The 20564-nt window shown below is 53.8% G+C and overlaps 1 protein-coding gene across 2 annotated transcripts in view; it reads right to left on the bottom strand.

Moving 5' to 3' along the window:
• Window positions 1–243: 243 nt before the first annotated feature.
• TUB (tubby bipartite transcription factor) overlaps window positions 244–20564 on the bottom strand; it is a 61951-nt gene continuing 41630 nt past the window's right edge. Inside the window, exons 1-12 of one of the 2 annotated variants that reach the window (XM_011954374.1) lie at window positions 20469–20558; window positions 12344–12395; window positions 11798–11960; window positions 7901–8044; window positions 6442–6609; window positions 5307–5425; window positions 4640–4837; window positions 4239–4351; window positions 3200–3317; window positions 1482–1580; window positions 1085–1256; window positions 244–597 (exon numbers count right to left, since the gene is read on the bottom strand). In XM_011954374.1, coding sequence (XP_011809764.1) covers window positions 464–597; window positions 1085–1256; window positions 1482–1580; window positions 3200–3317; window positions 4239–4351; window positions 4640–4837; window positions 5307–5425; window positions 6442–6609; window positions 7901–8044; window positions 11798–11960; window positions 12344–12395; window positions 20469–20506 — 1518 coding nt within the window. In that variant the 5' untranslated portion in view covers window positions 20507–20558 and the 3' untranslated portion in view covers window positions 244–463. Of the gene's footprint in view, window positions 598–1084; window positions 1257–1481; window positions 1581–3199; window positions 3318–4238; window positions 4352–4639; window positions 4838–5306; window positions 5426–6441; window positions 6610–7900; window positions 8045–11797; window positions 11961–12343; window positions 12396–20468; window positions 20559–20564 lie in introns of those variants that run through there. The other variant, XM_011954373.1, reaches the window with a different exon arrangement.

The raw sequence follows: 20564 nt of genomic DNA, 5'->3' as shown, positions 1-20564 counted from the left end.
TGGCCTTCGTACATACACACACACACTGTGCCCCTACCTGCTGAAGTACCCGATGCCCTTTGACTCCTTGCCTGAGCGGATGACTGGGCCACAGCAGCCCTGCATTGTGCTTCCTCTCCCTCTAATGCCTCTTCTGGCCTTCCCAGCTGAAGAGGTTATTCAGCTTGGTAAGCACGACTACGACACACTACTACCCCAAGGGTGGGAGTGTGTGATCTCGGGGCACGGAAAGAATTATTTTCATCCCTTCACACCCACCCATCCGCTCTCCACTACTACTCCCCTGCCTCAGCAGCAGAGGCAAAGGAGTCAGTTCCTGGCTGGCTGGGCCAGGGAGCCCACTGAGGGCCAAAGCTTCATCTGGCAGAAGGCCTATATACAGAGGGTAGGCAGGGCTGTCTCCACAGGCAGGCAGGCAAGCTCCGCTCCAGGCTGGGCAACCCCAAAGGGCACGAAGAGGCCTCTACTCACATGCCAGCTTGCTGTCGAAGCTGGACAGGGCAATGGCAAAGGCCTGCAGCGCACACAGCGGGTAGTTGTAATCCATGGTGAACACATCCTCTGCTACCCGGCCAAACTGCATCACGATGTAGTCCGCTGGGGCCAAGCACAGGCACAGACAGAGAAAAGGACAGGGCAGGAATGGTAGAGCCAGGGAAGGACAGACAGACACCCAAACCACATGAGGGAAGAAAAAGTGAGAAGCGGAGATGCCAGGGGAATCACAAAGGAAGTAAAACAAAGGCCAATTGGGAGAAGTGGCAGCAAAGAGGTAGCAGATGGCAAAGAAGAAAGTAAGATGCATGTGAACACCAGGGGACAGAGAAGAGGAAAAGTCCTTTTAAGGGGTGTTCCCATGCCTGAGACTCTGCTGAATACACAGAATCTAGGACCAGGGCTGCAAAGACGGTTCTTCCAGGACCTCCCAGTCATTAGGGTTAGAAAGTTCCATACATCTAACCTAAGCTGTATAGCTCACATTCTTAAACTCTAACCAGTGTAGGCAGTGCTACGTGGGCTGAACCCTATGCTAAGGGCCTTGGGTATCCTACGGACCATAATGAGTAGGGACAGAAACACTCACGGTCATTGCCATGGATGATCTGGAAGTTCTTCACAGAGGCCTGTGTGACGCGCCCATGGAAGTTGAGTACATAGGACTGTGTGTCATCATTCCAGACAGGTGTCTTGTTTTGCAGCTCGATGATACTCTCCGTGTTCTTATTCTGCCAGCGTGCTAGCAGGGTCTCATGCTCCTGGGAGGGCAGCCTCACCTGAGCCAGGCCCAGGCCTTTGGCACCATGACCACCCCAAAGAGGGATCTATCCCAGGAATGGGGGTCCTTAGATTTCCCTAGACCTACAGGGCTTTCTCATGTGGTATCCCCTCCACATATACACATCAGCTGGAGTTCTGCCCATAGAAGCTCATGCAGAGACTAGGATGATGGGGAAAGAGGGGAGTGAAGGGTAGAGACTCACGTTGCGGGGGCGGATAGAGACTCTCTCATGAACCATGTTCATGCCTGGAACAATCACGCTCATTTTCCGAGGCCCCTTGAAGCCTAAGACGTTTGTCTCCTGGGAAAAAGAATGCAACACTGGCCACCTGAGGCATCTATTTACCTACTGGAGAAGGTAGGGGGGACGGGAATAAAAATGAAGAGCTAGTTCCCACCATCTCCACTCCGAAGTCTCACACGCATCCCTCTAAACCTAACACGGCCAGAACTGAGCTCCTGGGTCTCTACTCTGCCAGAACTAGCTCCTCTTATGCGTCATCCTTGCTTCCACTTATGGCAATGCAATTCTTCCATTCACTGTGGCAAACTACTTGGTCACACTCAGAGTCCTCTCCTCCACATCCTACTTCTAATCCATCTGGAGTTTCTATCAGCTCTACCTTCCAATTATACCCAGAACTCCACCACTTTTTACCACTAGCTTCTCTCACCAAGATCATTGTACAGCCTTTACCTGGACTCCTGGTTTCTGTTCTTGGCCCTCCTATTCCTCCTTCCCACCATCTGTTCGCAACACACCAGCCAGTGCTCAGGCACGTTAAGTTAAATGATCTTTCTCCTCTGCTCAAAACCCTCCAGTGGCTCCCCAGCTCACTCCGAGTAAAAGCTGGAGATGTGACTTCACCTGCACGTGGTCCCATGACCTTACTCTCCTCACCATTGACTCCCTGGTGTCTACTCCATTCCTTCTTCATACCAGGCATTCAGGACTTTTGCCCTCACTGTGTCCCCTAGACATGTACACTGCTGTTTTTCACTTCCTTCTGGTCTTTACTCAAGAGCTACCTCAGTGAGGCCCTCCCTGCCATTCTGAAAATCTCACACATAACTTGAGATTTCCTATCCCTCCTCCCCTACTTTTTCTTCTCAGCGTTTTTAAAGAACATACTTACTTCACTGATAGATCTGTTTCATAGCTTGTCTTCCCTACTAGGGCTTTAAGTCCCATAAAAGTATACATTTATGTCTGTTCATTACTATATCCTTAGTGCCTCAAACAGTATGCATAGTTGGAGCTCAGTAAGAACTTGAAGACTCAGGCTGCCTCCCCAAAACTGGTCAGCAGGTGGCACCAAAGGATCATACAAAGTAGCTGTGGATTACTGATGGCCTCCAAGAAGTGCCCATGCCCAGGGTGATGAGATACCCACCCCTCATTTTTAAAATGAAGAAACAGGTTCAAAGAGGTAGGGTAATCCTCTATATTTATATACCAGTTTGGTCATTTTTGAGCTGTGTGACGTTGCTGCAGCTGAGCTTCAGTTTCGTCATCTATAAAGAAAATAGGATCTACCTCTTAGGTTGAACATTCAGTGAGATGACAAAGAGCCCTGTAATCCATGTAGAACCTGGCATGCCAGAGGGATGATCTGGGAAATGCACAGACAAGAACCCAGGCCTACCATCTCCTTCTGTCTAAGAGACTCCTGGCCTGGACTGCAGAGAGCCAGGCCTGGTTTTCTGAGCTCCCCAAGTAGACGGCCGGCTGTGGTGTGAGCTCTGAAGTCAGGAGGAGACAGCCCCTGTCCTAGGCCAGGATCACTCCACAGAGGACAGCCCTTCTCCACACAGCCTTATCTGCCCACTAAGATGGATGGGATAGGCCCTAGATCAGGCAACAAGTCTTGGGTTTCATATCTACCTTGGAAATCAGAGACCCCCAAACCTAGGACTCACATAGCACACAGCTGCCAGCTCCTGACGTAAGGTTCCACTTTCCAAAGTGGAGGATGAGGCCTTCTGAGGGTTGACTCCATTGTCATAAACAGTGAACTTGGTGCCCATCAAGTTGGACCTGAAATAAAGGCACAATCGGTATACAGTCATGCACCCTCTGCCCCAGAGCACGGAACAGCTCATCGTCTGTTCTATGAGGGGCCTGCAAAACATTCTGGACTGGGCCAGCAGCAGGCCCAGGGAGGCACACTGCTCACTGAATCCACGTCTTTGAAGACACTTCATGGGCAGAAGGCCTGGACTTGCTCTGAGTTGACTCAAAGTGCATTTCAGTTCGGTGAGAGCAATTCGGGGAGGTAAATTAGGATTCTTCAGAAGATTTATCTGGGGGAACATGGGAGTTCTCCTCATGGGAGGTGAGCAAACAGAATGGCATCTGATAAGACAGTGGAAGAGGCTTAGTACCCATGGAGAGAGGATGAGATCTCCCCTGTCACAGCCAGCCTAAGTCTCAGTCTAGCCCCATCTCCAGCTTTAGCTCCTGACCTCTCATGTTCATTTATGCTCCCCAAATCTGGTACTCTGTTCCTCAGCAAACCCTACCTCCCCACCACCCCCACTTAGAGGCCTAGGCTCAGAGCCTTCCCCACTGCTCCCCACCCCCAAGACTGCTGTGTGTCTCTTCCCTCAAGAGCTTACTCTTAGCCCTGTCCCTTGGCATTGACCATGGAGCCAAGGCAGCTCTTCCATGGTGGCCTGCATTATCAGTGACATCCTGGGGTTGGATCCATCACTCTCAGTGGACCTGCACCCACCTCCTGGGAACAGCTTGGGGTTGGGTGTGTGAGGCCCATCTCCAAGTCTGGCTCTAGGCTGGCATAGACATAGGCCTCCAGTTGGATGTGCTGATCAGAGAGGATCCTGGGAGAGTATCCATCCCTGGCCTAGATCTCCTTCAGGGAGATTCAGGCCCTCTACAGAGAGCCTGCCCCTGCCCTTCCCTCCCACTCCTGCCTGCTTCCTGGGGGAATGCTAGTACCGCAGTTTCCCGATGTAGCTGTCCCCTCCTCGAGACAAGTCTGTTGGGTCCACAGAGATGAGGTAATTGGAAGTTTTACTCTTCTTTCTCTTCCTTCCCGCCAGGAGGAACACCTTGGGGAGTGGAATGAGGTCATATTCCAGACTCAGCCTCCGGTCTGCACACAGTCATGAGAGCCACTCACACAGACTCTCTCCCTTGCTTCAGCTCCCAAACGCACATATGTGCACACACACAAATGCACTGGAAAACACAAAGATATGCACTGACCAGACACAAAGGCAGTTTCTTTGAGGAACTGAGAGGTCAGTGGTAGATATGAGATTTCCAGTCACATTTCAGCCCCTAGGACTTCAAAGGGCTGAAAAGCCTAGATGATAACATGCCCAGACCAACCTTACCTTCTTCCCGTCCTCACGGTCCATGTGCAGAAAGTAAGTGGGGTACATGCCCCGGTCCATCCCTTTCTTGTCCCGAGTGATGCGGCATTTGATGGTGATACCCTGGGGGGCTGGCCTCAGTGCAAACTCCTCAAGATCCTGGACCTCGACATCCACTGGTTGCTCTGGAGCTGTTGGGCTAGGGGCTGAGGCTGCCTCCTATGGGGACAGAAAACAGGCGCCTGAGTCCCAAGGACCCTAAGCAGCCCAAGTTGGTGATCTGGAATCCAAATCTGCCTCCTAATGTGGTAGTGGGAGACAGGGAACGATCCTGGGATGGGGGCCTGGCCAGCCTGGGCCTGGGGTCAGGAGCTATCTTCCCATCTTCCCAGCCCTGCCCTCTTCTCAACAGTTCCTAGAGGTGGAGATGGGAGATATGGGAGGTCCTCAGACGTCATCTTGTCCAACTGCAGCTGCCCCTACACATCACCCCGCTGGCCTAGCTGAAGAGGTTAGGAGGCAAGGTGGAGGGATGTAAGAGGCCAGCAGAGAAGCTCCTAAAAGGTGTATGAGTCCAGCCCCAACCCCAAGAAAGCTAGCTCCCCATCATCTGTTCACACGCGCTCCACCTCTAATTCTGGTGAGCAGTCCTTCAAAAACTGCTGTGGATGCGGACTCACTCACTCACCCTGACGGACTTCCTGCTAGTTGCAGAGCTGGGGCGGGTGTTACTATTTAGCTGGGAGGAGCTGGAGCTGTTCTCCTCATCCTCCTCATCCTCTTCAAAGCTCATGCTGCTGGAGATGCCTGGGCCAAGGAGAGAATAAGAAGGGATGAATGAGGAGAAGTCTACCCTGCCCCTGAAATACACATGGTCACATACGTTCAGACACTGACTCACCTATACCCACACTTATGCACATACTCTTACACAGCCGTATGTACACATATAGACTCACATTCACACATACATTCCCACACATGTCCAGATATACAAGGACATTCTCTCAGGTGCACACATGAGCCGGGGCTGGCCACAATCCTCAGGATATGTCCCCACCACCCAGTTTCAGCTCAGTCCCTACATTACCCCGCTTCCTAGCAGCCACCCTGCCACTGCCTCTTGTGTATCAAGGCCTGCACTAAGCTCACCTTGAACTGAGAACCTCCATTTCTGACCTCAGGCCTATTAGAGGCCTTGGCTGGCACAGGCCATGGAATCCTCCAGGGCACAGGCCTCAGCTCCTTCCTCAGCCCAATGTAGAGGGGACCCACTAACCCCTCATCTTTGCTCTGAGCTTCTATCTTAGCTGTCCTCCCGGCCGCCGTTCCCCGGGAATGCCATCCCCATCCCCAACTTGTCTCCAAGTCCTTTGTACAGGAAGCCATCCTTGATTAGATTCCTCACAATGTGTGTGGTGCTGCCAGACTTCTTCCCTCTGCCACCCTGCACCAGGGGCTCCCTAAGGCAGGGCTTGTGATGGGAAAACTGAACAGAAGGTTTCCAGGGAGGATCTGCCCCGCCTCTTGGTATCCTGGCCCTGCTCCCACTAGCTTAGCAGACATATAGGAAACTTCTTGCAAAGGGAGCTTTATCTAAGGAGCAAAAGGAAAACGAAATCTGCCCCAAATCTGGGCCTCACTGGGGCGTTATCAGGCACCCTGCCTAAGAGGTTCTCATATGTCTCCAAAGTGTGCCCCACCCCCACCCACCATGGCCAGGGAGGGACTTGGACACAGGAAGGCCATGCTCCTGGAGAAAGGTACATCTGAGAACCTGGGACTAAGTTTTGGGGGTATCACTGGGCCCCCATGGGGCTCACCCTTCCTCTGCATCGTGGCACGGAGATCCTGCCCGCTGGGCCGTTCACCCCCACCAGCTGCTGTCTCCCCTGCGTCCTGGGCGTGGTCTGACTGGCCCACAGTCAGGATTTGCACTGGGCCTTGGGCCTCAGACTTGTCTTCTGCCAGTGTTGCTGGCCCGCTGGTACCTGCAGGCCACAGACACTCCTGAGTTACATCCAGGAGAGGAGGGCCTGGATTCTCAGACGTCCGTGAAGGGGATGAGGGAAGAGTGGGGAGACCCTCTGCAAAACTTTATTTGCAAGACTGATTTTTATAAAACTAATGATTGAGGCAATCTGTTAACAACTGGTAAGCTACTAAGGGATGTGGGCTTCATTTCTTCTGCTCTTCCCCCAAATTAATTGCTGAGGGTTGGTTTACAATACCTCGCATCCTTAAAGCAGATGGCAGCCACCTACAAAACCAACTGCACAGTGGAAAAAACAAGATGGAGAACAAGGATTGATCCAGACCACAGCCAAGGCCAGCAATCATTCATGGACACGGCCAGCTACAAGTGATCAATGCTGCTGTTTTCTTTCACAAATATACACACATACACACATGCAGTAACTCACATACATCATTAGAAGCATGGGCCCCTTGAAAAAGATTGCAATTGGCATACACTCGCCTTCCCAAGTGGAGCATCTCCCATCCCACGTCCGCCTTCCTACCTCTTACCACAGAGCTTCAGTAACAGAAGCAAGACCTGACCCATACAGGTGGCAACCACCCTGCCCGCCTGCTGAGCTAGGCCCAGAGTGCTCGGTCAGCTCCAGAAGCCCATGGCCCCTGATACATCACTGTCCAACCAAGATGCGGTGGCCTGGAAACCACTGTCCATGAACAAAAGTTGAGGAAATGGGGTGTGTAGCCAAGAGACAGGACCGGGGGCAGGTGCCACCATCACTGTCCTTAATCTTTAGGGGTCTTTTCTGGAGAAAGAGGAGCAGAGGGAACAGGCTGGTCTGTGGTCCAGAGGATGGAACCTGGACTGCAGTCAAGGGAAGTCCACGTTATATGAAGAGCTGACAGCAAGGGCTGCACAAGGATGGGGCAAGCTGCCTGGGAAGCAGCACCCACTGCAGTGAGTGTCCTAGTCCAGGCTGGGTGAGATCCTCCTTGAGGGGTCGTGATAAAGGGTGCTCAGGCCAAGGTAGCTGAGGTGGGGGACGGTGGTTCTGGGCCACAGCTGAGCAGGACTTCACTTCCTGGCAGTGTGGTGGGCATGCCCACACCCAGAGGCAGCCCGGGTACCTCCCAAGCTAGGTGAGGCCTGTGAGCCACCTGGGGGGGGTGCCCCAAGTGGCAGTCTGTGTCTTCCCAGAGGCTGTTCATCCTATCCCTCCCCTCCAAGTCAGGAGGACAAACCTCCCCCAGCCCTACAGTGGAGTCCAGGCCTGCTGGGGAGGGCTGTAGAGAATGCGAGCTGACCTTTGTGCTTTCCCTTCTTCTCCTTCCTAGCGGCGCCACCCTGGCCCCCTGCTGTGGCTGCCGCCTTGGTTCTCTTGGCTGAAGCTGGTGCTGTTGGGCGTGTGGCTCCCAGCTGCACACTGGTGAGGGAGTCGGCCTCTTGAACTGCTCAGGAAACATCCCCAGACCGAGAGAGAGAAACAGGCACTGGGTGAGACCAGAGCTCCCACCTGAACACAGTCCCCAGCACAGCATCTTCAACCACACCCTGAGTCCCACCAGGGCCCCTGTACCACTTCCACAGCCCACAGAACCAGGCCCACTCATCTCTACTAGGCAAAGATTCCAGGGCAGGCCCAGCTGGAAGGAGGCGGCACCCCCAGCCCAGTGTGATCACGTCAACAGCCAGACCAACACCTGTGATCAGCCAACAAACTAAGCACTCAAAGTTCTGGGCCATCAAACCGTACTGAGCCTGAACAGAGGCAGGGAGAATGTCCAAGAAGATATGGCCCCTGAAGGTGGTGAAGAAGGAACAAAGGCTGCATCTTCTGGAAGAGACCACAACCAGATTAAGCACTCCAGGGAGCCTATGAGGGGGCTCTGCAGGGATGGGCCCATGGGAGGCTGGGGTATAGGAGTGCTCAGAACAACTCTGGGATACAAGAAGCTACAAGCACCAACAGTGAGGTCTCAGAAGGGTTCCAGCTGGTGGCCTCCAAATTCTCCATACTGCAGAACCCCAATCTGCTCAAAATCCTTGAATGGTTTCCGATTGCTCTTAAGATGAAGACCAACATTCTCTCCCTTCCCCTAGGTCTAAACACATACTCCCCACCTCTGGGGCACCAAGAGTTGCAGCCACACCAGGCTGGTCTGGTGCCTCACATGCACTGCACTCCCTTTTGCCACAGGGCCCTTGCTCCCGCTGCCTGCACTGCCTTCCCCCTCGCCACCCTCAGTGATCAGCTCCCACTCGTCCTGCAGATTTCAGCTTGGATGTCACCTCCCGAGAGAAGCTGTGCCTGCCTCCCTAGTCAGCACAGGTGTTGTCATCTATTCACAGAATTTGGCTTCCTTCCACAAAGCACACCCGTGATGGTCTGTTTAACATTGTCTCTCCACCTAGACAGTAAGGTCCATGAAAGCAGGGACCACACCCATATGTGCTCACTCTGGACCTACAGCCTCTAATCCAGAGCCTGACACAAACCTCAGTAAATATTTAAGAAATGAATGAATGTGTAACATGAATGAGTATACCCAGCAGGTCAAAAACCAGGATAAACTGTGAGCTCTGATGTATATCAAACTCCTTCCTTTTCCTCTTGGAATGATCCCCTGTATTTGACGCCTGTAGTCAGCAGAGGGCAGAGAGGCAGGCAGCTAATGCTGTCGGTGGGTGGGAGTGGCCTTCGAAACACCAGTTCCCGGGTAGGCCACCCACATGTGCAGCAGCCTCCCAAGAGCTTTGTCCACCATTTGCACCTGGACAAAGACTGGGCCCCCAGAGAAGCAGTAGGCACCTCCCAGAAGTCAAATGTCACATGTTCAAATGTCCTCTGTGAAAAAGGTGGAGGCCCAGCCCAGTCTGGCATGTCAGCAGGGAATAGCAATCAGCTGATTTTGGACCTTGGAACACACCATGGCTGCTTTGAGTACCAAAGCCCTAAGACAGAGAATTCTCCCCATTTTATAAGGGAGGAAACAGATCCAGAGAGGGTAAATGGCTTGTCCCAGTCACAAGTGAGCAGGTAACTGGTAGTGGCACAACCAGAAACTATCTTTTTCTCTTTTTTTTCTTGCTGGATTACAGTGGCACAATCATAGCTTACTGCAGTCTCGAACAGGATCCTGGGCTCAAGTGATCCTCCTATGTAGCTGGGAATACAGGCGCATGCCACCACACCCTGCTAATTTTTTTTTTAAAGATGAGGTCTCACTATGTTACCCAGGCTGGTCCTGAACTTCTGCCCTCAAGTGATCCTCCTGCCTTGGCCTCCCAAAGTGTTGGGATTACAGGCGTGAGCCACCTGGCGCAGAAACTGTCTTTTGACTTCAGTCCTGCACTTATGCCAGAGGTGCTACTTGTACCACAGTCTTTTTGATGACCTGGCATCATCTGGAACACAGCTGCCAAGAAATACCTGCCAAAATGACTGCACATCAATGACCTCTCATGATGTTGGCCTCGGCACAAATTGGCAGGGCCCACAATCCTGGGTGCAGGCCCCCATTCTATATGCAGCCTCACTCACCCAGCTGCCAGGCTTGGCAGAGCTGGGGCTGTGATGCCACACAGCCACAGGCCACGCGCCGTATGACCCAGAACAGTGGCTGCCTTCCTGGCAGGGTACCACTACCACCCTTGGGATGGCACTCACAAAGGAAGTGGAGGAGGTGGCTGCCAGCAAAGGGTGGGGCTGGGGCCAGCTCTGTGAGGACCAGCTGGGGCTGCCTCTGGACAGCTGGGCTGAGGTCCTTGTTTCCCTTTTCTGAAGGCCTCTCAAGTAGAGAACAGACATACCAGGTATGGTCAGGGTGCTGAACTGACACACACATGGGAATTAGCATGAAGGAGCTTTTCATCAGGGAGGCAACACAATATGGAGGAGAGACCATTTGGCGTCTGTTAGGTCTGGGTTCAAAGTCTAGCCCTGCTGCTCACTAGCAGAGTACTATGAGCAGGTCACTGAGCCCCTCCGAGCTCACGTCCTTACTGATTATGTGGAGATAATGCGTTCCTGTGAGGATGAAATGAGATAATGCAGGTAAAGCCTCTAGCACTATACTTAGCCACCGGCAGATGCACAGCCAGCCTTTATTAGAAGAAACAGAGTGGGCTTCCTCGGAGGATACACGTGCACAGAGGGGACCGAGCCTGTATGATGTGCCCAGCCACAAAATGGGCACCAGGCAAATGAGACTCAACTGCTGCCCTCCAATGTGCAAAGGGCTCAGGGAGCTATGGGTCAGTGGAACCCAGAGAAGAACCTGGAACACTGCGAGGCAGGGTATGGGGCCAGCAGTTAGATGAAAAAGCCCTGAGGTGAGGCAACTACCAGTAGTTCCATGTATCTGGAGGCTCCAGGTCATAAAGAAGCCACTGAAGGAGGGGAGCACCACGACTGCTAAGGTTCTCCCTAACCCAACCTCCTTAGAATTACTATTTGGTGAAGCAGCAGCCTGGATTAGTAGCACCAGCAGGGGGCAGTAGAGACTGAGTCTGAGTCCTCCTTTCAAGCTCAGGGAGCCCAACCCTCAGTGTGGCCTAGCCTACTCTTAACCTAACCCAAGCAGGAAGGAGGGTCCTGAGAGCAGAGATGTGCTGAAGCCATTCTCTCTCCAGGATGAGCTGCAGAGAATTTCTCCCATCTGGGCTCCGCCGAGACCTGGAACATTTAAGGATGGGAGCTGGAGGCTCCAGGTCACTACAGCTCTTAAGGAGTTGTGAGCCAAAGACAGGGACCTGCAAGTCAGAAGCCAGGCAGACACGGTGCAGACAGGGAAGGAAACAGGTGTTTGTGCTGAGACACTGGTTGGTATGAGGCAGGACAGTGAGATGCATTCCTCTCAGGATGCAGAATACTGGTGGAGCAGGTCATCTACTCTTAAAAGCTGCCTCCTGCACTCACTGAAATGCTCCAGATCAAAACTTGGACTTTTGAACTCCTGGCTTCATTAAGGGTTTAGCCTTCTGGCCTCAGCGCCTGATTCAGGAGGTGACAGCTGGAGCATATGCAGGCGCCCAAAGCTACAGGTCCACCTTCCCTCTGCCCTCCCTACTCAGTTGTCTGCCTAGGTTAGAAGCCACACACAGCCTGGGCATCCCCCATCAGGTCCAGCCCCACACGGTGGGCAGGAAGTGAGGGGCTCCCCGAAGCAGTGACAGGATGTGGGGCGGCAGGCAAGGTATACCTTGGTAGCTGGTGCTGCCACTGCTGCTGAGGTAGGACTCCACCAGGGGGGCTTGCTCCTCCGACTGCCGGGCCCGCCGGCTCCGGGGCCGCCCATCTGCATTGGCCTGCACCATCAGGGGCTCCTGGCGCTTCTTCTTCTGCTTCTGCTCCAGCAGGGCCCGCTATGGAGGCAGAGAGCATGGCTGACCCACTGCCTCCACCAGGAAGAAAGGGCTCCCAGTTCTCAGCGGGTCCACAGCCCACCTTGGGCCAAGACTTGGGGTCCAGGAAAAGGAGGCAAAGCAGGGCCCAGGTGGCTGCCTTGACAGGATCACAGCACAGGCAGCTCTCCAACTGCAGTCACCCAGCTGCCTGAGGGGTGTAAGCCCATGTGCCGAGCAGGGTTAGTGCTGAGCTGGGAGAGAGTGCACCTCTCTTCTTCCACATGGGAATCCCATTCCCCAGTCAGACGGGATCCTCCAGGGAAGATGGACAGCCCTGCCCCTCTGCCCTCGGAGATCCCAGCCCAGACTCTTCCCTTCCACCCAGCCCCAGGCCTACTCACCTGCCGATCAAGCTTCTGCTGCCTCAGGTTTCTGCCCTCATCATCTAAGACACTGCAGAGCGAAAGAGGGGTTTTCAGGGCTAGCCCATGAGGTGCCAGGATATATCCCAGAGCCCAACCCCAGCATATCTGGGCTCTTTAAACCCATCCCATCATGGCTTCTGGGGCTCAGTGAGCCCACATGGTAGAAGGAGGAAGGGTGGAGCCTGCCATCTTGAAACCAGCTTGAACCAAAAGGGCTTGAGCTTCCACTTTGGAATCCTGCTAGAACCCCTGTTTCCCCAAGCACACCCCAGTAAGTACTGGATGAGACCCTCCCCTCAGATCTCTGAGCAGGGCCAAGCCTGACTGAGATCCAGGAACACTATCCAGAGGCATCCCAGCAACAAGCCAGGTCCAAGGCCAGGCTTCAGACAAACCCAGGGGGCTGCTCCCTCCAGCTGCCTACTGGGATCTCACCAGCCCCAGCCTTTCCCCTCCTTTCCACCATTCTAGAGGAGGCTGCGATCCTCTGGGACAGACCCTTTCCTCATCCATTCAAAGCAAACTCCTAGCTTTCCAAGTGGGCAGAATAGAGTGCTGACTTTGTCTGCTCCCCTTCCCCACTTAAAAAGTGTCCTCCTTCTCATTTGAGAGAATGAAGCTAAGAGACCAACCAGTCCCTCAGTGTACAGGGCTTGGGCCACACAGAGTTGTCTGCAGGGTGGACACAACACATCAATGTACAGCCCAGCAACCAGCCACCAGGTCCTTCCCAGGCTGTAGACACGGCACAGGCAGCCCGGGGGACATCAAATCCTTGAGCACCACAAGTCTTGGGACAGGGACCCTCATCTCACCCAGACTGGCTGTGCCTCTGAGGAAGTCAGGGCACAAGTAGGGAGCTGGTAACTCAAACCACTTGGCTTTTGGCTGGCCAGAGACACATGCATGAGACGTAGGCCCAAATGCTACAAAGGCCGAGGTGTGGACAGCTGCATGGGGTGAGGTTGGAGCCTGAGGATCTGAGCTCTGGGAAGCCCCAGGTGGCCCTGGTCCAGTTATTCTGAAGCTGCCCCTGAACCATACTGTGTGCGGGTACCTGCACAGGCATGCCCGAGTGCATTAGGTTTGTGCGAGGCCATAAGGAAGTGTGTGAATATCTCGTGTGTGTGCACACATGCATGCAGACACCTGTGAAGAAGTGGGTGTGCTTGTGTGAAGGTGAGTGCAGTGTGTGTGTAAGGGGGAAACATGAGGTCACATCACCCTGAGGACAAAGTGAAGTCACTTTCACCTCCTCCTGATGGCTAGCCCTTTCTAGCTGGAACATTCATTGACCTACATGAGCCTTAAACTACTTACATCTCCAAGGGAGCCAGTCAGAGGGTAGAAGGAAGCCCCCATATCACAGACTGCCCACCACCCACCACCTTGGCTACCATCTATGAGGACTATGCATGTTTTTAACTAGAAGTTGTCCTGCCTACTTGACAGCTGGGAAGGCCTTTCCTGGTACCCACGGGCTGCTCTGCATGCCTGAGGAGCCCCAACTGTGATCTGGGGCTGTGCAGAACAGCCTCATTCACCAAACCCTCAGCTGCCAGAGCACAGGAGAAAACACTGCTCAAGAGCCATACTTCTAGGCCTCGGTCTTCCTGAAACAGCCCATCTGCCTAAGAGGGCACAGCTGCATTTGGGGCTCCCTGAAGGCACTGCCAGGACCACAGGATGCAACCAGGTCTCTAAATATTCCTGCTGGCTGAAAGGGTGGGCATCCCATCGCGGAAGGCATGCACCCAGGCTGGAGGACTGCAGTGAAGACTTCTGAAGAAAGGGTTCAGGACCAGAGCACAAAATGCCTCAGGGCCCTGAGAGGCTACAACCCTCCCCTGTCTCTACAGCTCAAGCCAACAGCCTGACTGAATAAGCAAAGTCAAAGCATTTGCCCACAGATGGACTTGAAAGGGTCAGACCCGAACACCAGTGTCCCCCGTGGTCAGCCACACGCGCAGTGCATATGCATCACAACTTTCAGCACACACATGAAAAATGCAGTCTAAGCTCTGTACAATGGCCCCTGGCTGACAGAAGCAACAGGATCTGGAATCTAACTGTGCTCCACTTGCCAAGCTCTGTGCCTGGGCACAGGGCAGCTATAAACCCCACTGTCATGAGCCAGTGGCCTGGCCCCTGTGCAACCTCCACAAGACAGTGCTGGCTTCCCTTTGTGCCAGCAAGAGGGGCCATTCCACAGCTTTCTAGGTAGTCGCAAGCCACTCACACTTTCAGAGGGCAGGGATGGGGCAGTCACCTGGGCCATCCCCAGCCCTGGGCTTGGCTGAGCAAGACAAAGAAGATGCCTTCCATGGTGCTGATGCTCACATCTAGAGTCATTTAGAAAAGGGGACATCCAGCTGAGAGGTGAGACTCACATCAGCAATGCCACCTCTGGAAATGCTGGGTCACAGCAGCTGCTCAACTGACAAAAGGTATTTGCAGCCATAGTGGCCTCACTGCCCAGCGCCTTCTAATGCTCTCATCCATGCATGGGTGAGATGTTTCCCTACCATAGGCCCCCGTCCCACTGCCATGGACTATGCACAGTTATGCCGGAGGCAGGAGGCTGCTTTCCATGAAAACATTCCTTTCTCCTCCTCTGCCTCTACCTCCATTTCCTGATGGGGGAGAATGATAAAGAGCCACAGGCTTTGGTAACACTGATTACTAGGTAAGATTATAGGTAGAAAGGACTTAACCACTGGCCTTCAGAGAAAGATGGATGAACACAAGCATTAGGCTTCTGAAAAGAGGTTCCAGAAACAGATATCCCCAAAGTACCTAGAGAGCCGCCCTACCACCTCACCCACCGGCAGGCATTTGCAAGCACACAGAAGGAAAGGAGCATGCACAGCTGGGAAGCAGCCACTGGGGAGAAGCCACTTGTGCCTGGCTGAGCAAGACCCAGCTAGGATGGTCTACACTAAATTTACTAAAATGGGGAGGCTCTGACAGTGGGCACGACTCCTGGTAAAGCAGTGTTTCTAGAAGAGCTACAAGGGGACGAAGTGGACCACGATTACCTAGCAGTGACGAGCTTGTACCAAGTGGGTATTCCTAGCTAACGACAAGTGGACAAGTGCGCAGCAACTCCCCCTGGTGAATAACAAAGAATCCCCAGCCAATAGCAGCTGTTGTGGAGACCAAGGGCAACCATGATGGCTGTCTCCAGGAAGAGCAGAACCAAAAGCTCCCCTAGCTTCCTCAGCAGGCCCAGTTCCCTTCTCCGCCCCCACCCAGATGGCCCTTCCTCCTCATCTCCACCCCAGCACCATTCCTAAGGCATCTTCCTTTCTCACCGACACTTCCCCAGCCTGCCTGTTTCTGATGGGCACTGTTCTAGCTGCACTAAACCATAACCACACAAGGAGACAGTAATGGCTTTTTAATGACTTCAGCTCCAATCATGGAATAACTGCCAAGCCCAGGCTGCCAGCTGCAGCCCCGCCAGGAGACTCAGACAGGAGACAGGGCGCTGATGGATAGGTCTTTCAGCTGACCCTGGAGGCTCCTCCATCACAGGCGCCTCCTGATGGGGGCCTGAACAGGGAGGCTCAGAAAAGCCACTGGCTCAGTAGGGTCAGAGAAACCTAGGCTTCAGCGTCCACAAATCCATCCGCTCTGGCCAGCACCAACAAGACGGCAGCTTCACCTCTGAGGGAGCCCGCCCCTCTACATCCACTCACTTCCCCCAAGGCACCCCACAGATATCGGAGTAGTCAACCACGATTGACAACAGGGGGCAGGGACACAAGGACAATTCTGTGCCCTGGAAAAGCACACACGGCCAACATCCTCTAGCCTGTTTCCCTCCCTCTCTTCGTAGACTCTACCTTACACGCTCCAGCTACTCCACCAGCGCTAACCAGAGGCCCAAGGGTCAGGGAATCTAGGGACAGACCCAACCCTCTGGACACACTTCCCATGTTCACTTCACCCTCCCCTCTTCCTGCCCTTATTCTTTCCCCTCAGTCACAGTGGAAGCTACCCCTGCTGGACCCAGGAAATCAGAGATGTGGGCTGTCAGGAGAGGAAAGGCCGCCAGGGCAGCTGGCTGCAACCCTGTGCCCAGTGCCGGACCCTCGGAAAGTCCAGATCTGTGGCTTCTGTTGCCTGGCAACTTACTGGGACACAGTGGGAACCGGCGTGGCTCCAGAAGGGAGAGGACCACACTGCTCACAGGAGTTCCAGCCTCCCAGGATGCACCATCTCTATTCCAGCCAGCAGTTCCCAAATTTACCAGGTGCATTCAAACTGCTGGAGGGACTAAGCCCTGACTTGGTCATTCAGAACTGCTGGGCAACATCCCCCAGAATCAACCCACTCCTCTCTCTCTTTGTAAAAGCAAGTGCCATGGATGATTCTAATGCTCAGCCATGCAAATGCAACCATGAGCCACAGCTGGTGATCTCTAAAGAACAAGAAAATCAGGGAGTTGTTATAAGACTGTTGCCAGAAGTGAAGTGGTGGGTCCAAGTGCCCAGGGCACCTCGGAGGCCGAACCTAGCAGCAGAACTGAAGGAGTCAGGAGTCCCATTACTCCCTAGAAAACAAACTGAGGAAGTGGTGGGAGGACCCTAATAAGGGCCAGGAGGAGGGGAAACCCAGAGACTTGCTTAGGTTCAACCTAAGGAAGAACTTAAAAGTCACAGCCATCTGATCGGAGGCCGTGTGGCAGGAATGCCATACGGAGCATCCACACTGAGAACTAGATGACCTGTAAGGGCTCCTCCAGCCTGAGATTCTCTTTCTGTGACCTACACTGTGCTTTTCAAGCAGTGCTACAGGAGGCCCCATGGTGGTGCGACAGTACTGTATCCCTCAGGTGTGCTTCGAACCCAGGTGTGGGGCTGGGAAAGCCAAGGAAGCCCTAGAGGCTATCCGGGGATGCCACTTTAATTCAAAGAAGTGGACGTCTTGTCTGTGCTGGGGACACGACCAGGAACCTGATAAGTTCCCTGCTCTCAATTAGTTCATGACCAAGTGAGAGAAACACCAGGCAATGGCCTCAGGACCATGAAGACAAGGGCACCGAGGACAGGGCCACCCCAATCGCACCCAGCATGGTCCTCCAATATGCCGTGGGCCTTAGGCCTTCCTGACTCTCGCTGCTCCACTTCCAACTTATCAAAGGCTGTCAATGTACTAAGGGCATTTAACATTCCTCAAGAACACAGGTAAAGAGAAACTGGCAGAATTAGAAATTATTAGTACTAACAGAAAGAAACAAAAGAAAAAAATTCCAATTGTTAAACTTTATAAACTCAATGGCTCCCTTTGAAGTCAGAATGTGAGATTAATCCATGATCATTATACACGGAGCCAAAATTACCCATAAGAAGATTATCACCAACTATCATTTCTCTAAAGAAAATAAGCTGGGCCCAGGGAATGCAAGGTGTAACCATTAGAGAGGGAGTAAAACCCTCACCAGCAGAACTAGCAAGAAGTCAGCCAACACCTCTCTCCCAAAAGCAAATGCCACATACCAGTTCTGACATGCTGTGACATTAGGGAAACCTCACATCAGTCAAATCACATGTGTGCCACCCCCTGCCCCCACTCCCATCTGCAAGTTAAATGCTTTGTCTGTCTTCTGCCCCAGTTTTCTCTGTGATCAGACAGCATGTGGCTTTGACTGCAATCAGCAGCCCAGTTAATGCAAGAAGCAATTTGAATCTCCTCCTCTCAGCCCAAGTCTCTCATTTTGGAAGTCTACACCCCAAGTCCAGTGCTTTCCCACACTCAGTGTGTGCCCAGAAAGACCCCAGTAGGGCAGGGGGGGATCCTGGCAACTGTTGACATAGCCTGCCTCCAGCTACACACCCCCCCTCTCTACAATAGAACGAGGAGGCGGGGTGACAGGCATGGGGAGAGTAAGCAGCGCAGAGCTATAAGGGTGTCGAGATGCTCCTTGGAGCCAGGCTTCCAGGGAGGCAGAATTCCATGCTTCAGGGCTGAGTCTGCAGCCCAGGAAAGGAATTGGAGGTATGGGGGTGGAGGGGAGACAGTAGTTGGACCTGGGCTGGGGCAAGTGCCAAATCACTCCTTGAAGGATGCCAGGGCCCTAGGCACTTGCTAGAACAGAGTCATTTCCTAGAGATAATTCTACCTTCCTAGGCCACCTTTCCCAGGAATAGGCTTAAGCCATTCCGTTTGAGGCAGATCTTCTCTAAGACCCCTGCACACTCTCTACAAGTTGCTTTAGTCCCTGGCTCCCTGGGAGAAGCTTCCTAGAACCACGTCTTGGCCTGGCCCACCTCCAGTTTGCCAGATCCTAAACACGCCATCATCTCCACAGTCGCAAGTGTTGCCCCTCCCACCCTCCTCAGTCCATGGCCACCACCCCGCCATGTGGACCCCCACTCACAGGTACTGCCACAGCACCGGAGTCCACTCCGGAGTCCACTCAGCCCACAGGCCCTGCCCAGGCACCTCTGCCTCGTGGCTAGAAAAGGTTGATGACACTCTGTGGGTTTGCACTGTCTTCTAGAAGGTCCTCAGCCCACATGTGCCAAGAAAGGCCAGGATCCTCCAGAAACTACCTGTGCCCCAGCATGGAAGTCTGTCGGGGGCAGCAGCTCTCCTGAGTTAGCACAGCCCCAGTCCCTGGTTCCATGATGGAAACAGCTCCCTGATCCGTGTGAGACTGAAGTGTGACTACATGTGTCTGCAGGAGATACTATGGGTGACTTGCATGTGGGCACGTGTGTGTGTTGCTGGTGGTGGTGGGGAGAGACACAAAATAACCTGGAAACCCCTGAAACCCCCACAGGAGCTGAGATTAGAGATAACAATTCTCCAGAGAAACCCTGAGTTCCCAGGCCACGTGCCTGTTTTCAGAAGGATCTGCTTTTAACAAGCCTTGGGCGGTTTCAGCTAGTTTCTATTTGGGACGCTGTCTGGACAGACTCAGAGAAGAGCCCTGTCAGAACTATTTTCTGTCAGTGACTGGTATGAGGCTCTAACAGAGAGCAGACTGTGTTACAAGGCGGGTCCTGAGGATCTGATCCTGCCCTCCGCTAGCACGTGCACCTGGGTCAGCAATAACACAGTAGGCCTTAGCAGTCCAGCACCCTTTTCACACACGTCCCTCTAGGAGGCCTAGAGACAGCTCCGTAGCCCATGGCAACCAAGGAGCCAATGGGTGGCCAAGAATCTGGCGCTACCATGGCGATGAGCTCCTTTCCCTGGCAATAGAGAGAATGGAGTAGAGTGGATAGGGAAAGGCCTGCACCTGTGAGGGGCCCCCAGAAACCACCTTCCCGCCCCCTTCCCACGCAAGTGGGAAAGTCCAGTCATCCTTGAGATAGACCACAGTGCCTGGCAGCAAAGGGTGAAGGACTTCCCTGCATGTGCCTGGATTCTTGAGTGCTTTTGTGCATGTGAGGGCAGTTCTATGTACTGTGAGCTGGTGTGTGTCTAGGTATAGACCTGCTAGCAAGTAGATTATTCAGTGTCTGAAAGGGACTGAGTAGCACTTGTGAGAAGCAGGTGTCAGTTATTCTCCAGATACAGCAGGTGGACACGCACAGATATGCAGGCATGTGTCTTTGTGAGCCCGAGAATTCTTGTGTGTAGAATATACGGGTGCATGTCCATATGACCACTGGTGTGCTCTTGGTTCAGAATAACTGTCTTCACGGATCCATGCTTTGAGAATGTGAACCGACCAGCAGGAGCGTCTTTGGCCCAAAGCTCGGACGTCCTGTGGGTGCATGCGTGCAGATGTTTAAGTGTGTGCGCGCACCCAACACAGGCGTGTGACTGGGGTGCTGGGCCTAGAAGTGGGCTCAGAGCAGTGTGGGCTCCCTCCCCAGGCGGCCACATGGTGCTGCCTGACCCAGCAAGGCCCACACAGGCCCCTTCCAGCAACCCTGGAAGATAAGCGGGTGGAGCGGGGCAGGCGGGATCAGTTCGCAGGGGCCCTCAAAGTTGAGGGAGGAAAGACCAGCGACTCCAAACCGCGCCCCAGTGCTGGGATAGGTGGGGAGGGCAGCGGTGCCCTGCGCCCCGGCTGCGTATCCCGGGCCAGCTTACGTCCCGAGTCGGGGGTGGTGGGCGCCCCAGCCCGGCGCCCGCGTACCTGTAGGGAATCCAGTCGGAATGCGGCTTGGAAGTCATGTCTCTCGGGGGCGGGGCGGTGGCTGCGGCTCTGGAGGCCGGGGCCCGGTGGGGCCGG

The sequence above is a fragment of the Colobus angolensis genome, unplaced genomic scaffold (genome assembly GCF_000951035.1).
Source record: "Colobus angolensis palliatus isolate OR3802 unplaced genomic scaffold, Cang.pa_1.0 Scaffold381, whole genome shotgun sequence".
Classification (NCBI taxonomy): Eukaryota; Metazoa; Chordata; class Mammalia; order Primates; family Cercopithecidae; genus Colobus; species Colobus angolensis.
This window is presented reverse-complemented; position numbering and strand designations above follow the sequence as displayed.